The sequence below is a fragment of the Anticarsia gemmatalis genome, chromosome W (genome assembly GCF_050436995.1).
Source record: "Anticarsia gemmatalis isolate Benzon Research Colony breed Stoneville strain chromosome W, ilAntGemm2 primary, whole genome shotgun sequence".
In the NCBI taxonomy this organism is placed as follows: domain Eukaryota; kingdom Metazoa; phylum Arthropoda; class Insecta; order Lepidoptera; family Erebidae; genus Anticarsia; species Anticarsia gemmatalis.
In genome coordinates this window covers 8,032,651-8,039,087 of record NC_134775.1, presented here as the reverse complement: position 1 = coordinate 8,039,087, position 6,437 = coordinate 8,032,651, and the positions used below count along the sequence as shown (strand labels likewise).

General features: G+C 40.6%; 1 protein-coding gene across 1 annotated transcript; it reads left to right on the top strand.

The window, feature by feature from the left end:
- Nucleotides 1-5,048: 5,048 nt before the first annotated feature.
- LOC142985896 (uncharacterized) lies at nucleotides 5,049-6,206 on the top strand. The gene has a single exon (XM_076134138.1). The coding sequence runs from the start codon at nucleotides 5,049-5,051 to the stop codon at nucleotides 6,204-6,206; it is 1,158 nt and encodes a 385-aa protein (XP_075990253.1).
- Nucleotides 6,207-6,437: the final 231 nt, after the last annotated feature.

The following is a 6,437-nucleotide window of genomic DNA, read 5'->3' as shown; positions in this document are numbered from 1 at the left end:
TAACCAATAATAAGAAAGTGCTAAAACAAATTGTTATCAATGTCTATCAACACGCAATTACCTGGTGTATGGCGAGAATTTGAGTACCTTTGGATCCGGACGTACAGGGGCAGAACATGCCGTGCACTTCCACGTGCTTCACCATACATAACACATCAACATTTCTTCCTATTTACGAACACAGCTGCACTTCGAAAACAATAACAACAAAAATAATAACAATAAAAACACTAACAACTGAAAACCGAAACAATAACAAGTAATAATAAACAACGGTTCAAACACGACACGACGAATAGGACAAAATAACAAACGACATCGGTGAAGAGCTTCCGTCTTCCGCGAGCGAATTGCTCGAACCATCAATCAAAGAGAGCCGCCGGCGCCTCTCCTCTCACTCGCGCCACCCACTCCCTCTGCGCCGTCCGCGCTCGCACCGCCGATTTGGTGACGAGCGACGAGTTAGGATCCCAGCGAGAGATTAGATTCAATAAAATATTGATGTGGCATTACTATTTTTACTTGTTACAGTTGTTACTCGTTGCATTGTAGTTTTATTCAAATACCGAATAACATTATAAAAAATATTGATGTAAGTTTAAAATACTTTGATATTTATAACATAAAATCAGATTAAAGTAAATAAAATAAACACGAAACGTTTATTTTAATAAACCATAAAATGTAGGTACCTACCTACATAACAATGATAACAATCGATATCCATTAATATTCTTATCAGAGAAACTAACTTATCATAATTCATAATCCCCGGAGAATTACTTAGCATCCATTTTGAATTAAATCTCTTCAATCCAACTACAAAAAGGACCGATTACAGGGAAATGATGAGGAATACGAGGCTAAATTCGACCACTGGGAGCAAGTCTACGACAAACTCAAGGAGGATTTGAATAGGAAAATATTTGAATCAACCCATTACGAAAAGAGTACACCGCGTATGGAGTTACCAGAGTTCAATGGAACTTACAACAATTGGATCTCTTTTCGAGATTTATTCTTCGAAATGATTCACAACAACCCAATGCTTAACAAAACCCAAAAAATGAAGTTTTTAAAATCGAAATTGAGAGGTGAAGCCGAAAAGTTAATCAAACACCTTCCTGTGAGTGCTGAAAATTATGATTCATGCCTCGAGATTATCCAGCATCGCTACAATAACAAGCGATTACTTTTCACATCATATACGGATACACTCCTCAATCAGCCATCCATCGAAAAACCAAACCCAGTTAATTTGAAACGACTTCACGATACAACTAAAGAGTGTTTGAACGCATTGGAAAATATAGGAATAGATATTCCCGTCTGCGGTCCGTTGATAGTACATTTACTGTCGGTAAAACTAGATGATACTACCTACGGTGATTACATCTAAAACATGAAACAATCCAGAAAACTTCCGGACTTAGATGAGTTTATGGAATATTTGGAATTAAAGTTCATGACCTTAGAAACATCGCGAACAAAAAAGAGTGGCTTGAAACAAAATGATCCATCAAACAATCAATATAAAAATAATTTTAACAATATAAAGTCAAACAACTATAAAGACGTAGAAAGGTGCACAAAAACCTGCCATGCATCGGTTTGTTATTGCCCACTGTGCAAAAATAATCATGCGCTGCGACAGTGCCCTACATTTTTAAGAATGGATGTGTCATCGCGGAACCAAACGACAAGTAAACTAAACTTATGCAAGAACTGTTTATTTAGTCACGGCGCAAATAAATGCACTTCTGCGAAAAGGTGTCGCACCTGTAACTATAAACATCATTCTTTGCTTCATGACGATAATCTTAAGAGCCATATACCTAAACCCACCACCTCTACGTCGATGAAGAGGGCATCGAATCACATCAATGGGGATCAGGAAATACTTTTAACAACTCTTCAGTTTGAGGTTAAAAACAAAGAAGGGGAGTACGTTATTCTTCGGGCCTTACTGGATCAAGGATCTCAAGTAACGCTTATCACCGAAAATACGGCTCAAAGATTGAATTTACCGAGAAGCAAAATGAACGCATCGATCACGGGAATAGGCTCTATAATGGGTACGCGTAGGGGTGTTATACAATTGGAATGTAAATCCATACACTCGGATTATACATTCCACACCGAAGCTCTCGTAATGCGTAAACTAATAAATAATTTACCTAACTCGAACATAAACAAGGACAGCTGGAGCCATCTTCAAAGCATCAAATTAGCTGACCCGAATTTTAACATATCTGGGCCTATCGACTTATTATTAGGCGCAGACATATATTCCAAAGATATCCTAGAAGGAATACTCAGACCCAACAATGGCTCACCGGTAGCGCAGCAAACTGAGTTAGGCTGGATATTGTGTGGGGCCACAAAACAGTTTAATTGTCTAGTTACTCTGTCTGAACTAGACATCATATCACGGTTTTGGGGGAATGAAGAAATTTCCACGGAACCCGAACCTACCAAGGACGATGAGTACTGTGAAAATTATTACACAGCTACAACGGAGCGGCTCAAAAATGGACGATATGTGGTTAAAATGCCCATGAAACCGGGATATGAACAAAAACTGGGTAACTCAAAACCACAAGCTATCGCACATTCTTGCAATTGGAAAAAAAAGGGGGGGCAAGAACATTTCGCAAGCCTATACAAACAATTTATTCGGGAGTAGGTACATAGATTTAGGTCACATGTGTACGAGCATCGCCACATGATTTATATTGTTTTACTTTTATATGAAATAAGCATAAACACATATTAACTTAGTATGCAATATCGTCATACACGCGCGGTCAATATAAATCTAGGTTAATACTTTGTAATTTAGTGTGTACAATAAACTCAACCAGCAAGTACGGACACAATACAGTGATTTTATTTCCTGTGAACATCCCGTCTTCTGCGACAACCTACCACAACACACTCCACACAATTACAACTCAGTGTACGGGTAAACTGCTCGTACATTTATGGTCCTTCGAGCCGGATCCTCCGCATCTGGAACAACAGTCCTGCAACTAAAACAGGTACGAAGTGGTTTTTATTTACGATAGCGAATCGGTTTAACTGGTCTTCCACAAGCGGATCGCCCCAGTTAAATTGAGAAGGAGCACATATCGTACGTAACGAATCCTTTGTATCCTGTGATCACAACAGGAAACATCAACAGTCGGTGATCCGAAAGCTATTGAAGACAACAGAGTTAGTATCCCACAACTACAATGGATGCTAAACAACAAGAACTACTCAAACGGCAGGAGATCATCGCCGAGGGCATCCGAAAAATCGGTGTCAACTTCGGAAAGGACGGTCCTGACCGTAAGAACGCCACATATATTAAGGTTAGATTGGATAATCTCAAGGCCCACTGGAACGAGTTTGAGATGAATCATAGCGTGCTGCAGAGTGCTGAGAACCAACTTGATGCTTACTACATTTCAAATGCGTATGAACGGGTCAAGACTGAATACTTAACAATACAACAAAAGTTACAATCCTGGCCCACTTATACTGCTGGTGACAAGGAGTCTGAAACCTTCGGGAATCAAAGTGAGAGCAGCAAGAACATGGGAGTTCTTTCTAAATCGGATGAACTCAAAACCCAACAAGCCACTAACTTCCGAGCTTTCTCGCGCTTCACCCGAAACTTGAGTACTGCTGACGTAACCGAGAAATGGGACATAGAGGACAAACTCAAGACTCTCGAATCTCGATGGAAGACGATCGGCGTAGTACACTGGCAACTCGATAACATTCTCGTCGGCAGTGATGTCAATTATGAGTTTGAGTTTTCGAAGTATGAAGAAACGTACGAGTCGACTAAGCGAGACCTTAACCGCAAGCTCAATCTAGCTGTACAACAACGTGATAGTGCTCCGAAGATAGAGATACCTGTATTTACAGGAAACTATTCACAGTGGCCTACGTTTCTTGATCTTTACTCTGCGGCTATTCACAACAACCCTACCTTCTCTAAGGGTCAGAAGATGCAACATCTGAAAGGGAAGCTAAAGGGAGAGGCTGAGCGTTTAGTGCAACATTTATCTGTTTCTGAAAGCAACTACGACTCCTGTTGGGAAATTCTCAATCACAGGTACAACAACTTACAGTTGCTTTTCACTAAACAAATGCAAACTTTGATGAGTCAACCTACGATTCAACATCAGAATGCTTACTAGTTGAAACGCTTACACGACACCAGTCTCGAAACAGTGCACGCCCTTCGGAACTTAGGCATCGACACTTCAACATGGGACCCCATTCTAGTGCATATACTAACTGGAAGACTTGATTCGCTGACCTACTCAGACTACATGGAAGCGAGAAAAAATCCCAGAGAACTTGTTTTTGAAGAATTTATTCAGTTCATCGAAAGCAAGTTTACAGCGCTGGAATTAGTAACAAAGAAAAAGAATCCCACTAACTCTAATAACAACAAACAAGCGTTTGCGTCTTCGACTTCACAAAACAAGGAGATTACAACATTCCAACGGGATGCTTACAACAAATACAAACGAGCTCCCAAGGTGAATCATACAATCTCCGACAGAAATTGTCCAATTTGCAAAACGAATCACATTTTACTTCATTGTAACACGTTCCAAGAGATGACACCTGACGTAAAATTGAGGACACTTGAGCAATTGGACATTTGCAAGAATTGCATGTATTCACACAATAGCAACAAATGCACTTCGCCAAAAAGATGCAGAGTGTGCAACAATGCACATCACACTACGCTACATGACATGATACGTAACACCTCGCCGATGACATTTGCGAACGGTCAACAACCTAACAAGCCGGTGAACAAGTCGTCTATTTCGCAAGGCAAAACTAATCACGTGTCAGGAAATTTTAACGAAGTTTTACTAGCTACAGTTATGCTTAAGGTGAGAGCCGCAGATGGGACTTACATCACTTTACGATGTCTTTTAGATCAAGGCTCTCAACTGAACTTGATAACCGAATCGGCTGCCCAACGACTTGGCCTTCAGCGGTATAACAAAAATTCAACAGTATCCGGAATTGGAATGGGGGCCAGCCACAGCAATGGGACAGTTCAGTTGGACTGTGAGTCACTTTACGGCGACTATCCATTTACAACAGAGGCGCTGGTAATGGCTAAATTACTTAACAATTTGCCTAATTATTCCTTCGAGAGACAAGAATGGCCTCACCTACGAAATATCAACTTAGCCGACCCGCAGTTTAACGTATCTCGACAAGTTGACCTTTTACTTGATGCTGGAGTATACGCCGAGATAATCATGAGTAACATCCTCCGAGAAGACATACAGGCACCGATTGCACAACAAACAAAACTCGGATGGGTGTTATTAGGCAATACAAAGACCTTCAACTGTCATGTAGTGGTAAACACCGATGATTTCTCTCGTTTTTGGGAAATGGAAGAGATAACAACTCACAATGAGTCCTTGACAATCGAAGAAGAGTACTGTGAGACCTTGTATTCACAAACAACAAAAAGACTTGAAGATGGACGCTATGAAGTTCAGATTCCCATGAAAACGGACTTTCAACAGCATTTGGGACACTCCAAATCTCAAGCAATCGCACAATTCAAACAACTAGAAAAACGATTGACTCGAGATGAAATCCTCGCTTCAAGTTACAAGGCCTTCATAGATGAATACATCTCTCTTCATCACATGAAACCATGCACAGTGTCGATTACACCTAACTGCTTTTTACCTCATCATGGGGTAATAAAACCCGACTCCACTACAACAAAACTACGTGTCGTGTTCAATGCATCTGCTACCACGAGCACAGGACGTAGTCTAAACCACCTAATGGCATGCGGACCTAACTTGCAAAAGGACATACAAGCCATGATTTTACGGTGGAGATCTTTCGAATACGTATACACTGCAGATATTGAGAAATTTTACCGGCAGATTCGAATTCGGGAAACAGATCAACATTTCCAGAAAATTATTTGGCGAAATTCAGTCTCAGAACCATTACAAGAATTTCAATTAACGACAGTAACATACGGCACAAAATCCGCTCCATTTTTGGCTATGCGAACGATACAACAATTGGTCAAAGATGACGGCGGGACATATCCTCTGGCGGCCACCATTCTCTCCAATCAACTTTACATGGACGATTTATTAGGAGGCTGTCACTCCATTGAAAAAGGGCAGCTCAAAATGAACTTATAACCATGTTGAGGGGCGCTGGATTCAACCTTCGTAAGTGGGCCAGTAACAATACGTGCCTACTTGAAAAGTTGCCTAATGAATTATTAAGTCAAGGAATGTTTGACTTTAAAGACGCTGAGACAAACAAAACATTAGGCATAACGTGGAATCCGCGCACCGATCAGTTTTCATACAAACAAATGCCACTTAGTAACAAGAATGACGTCAACACTAAGCGCACGCTACTGTCGG

Bases quoted from the DNA above. Each gene is read 5' to 3' on its own strand.
- LOC142985896 (XM_076134138.1), top strand. From the start codon at position 5,049: ATGGGGGCCAGCCACAGCAATGGGACAGTTCAGTTGGACTGTGAGTCA.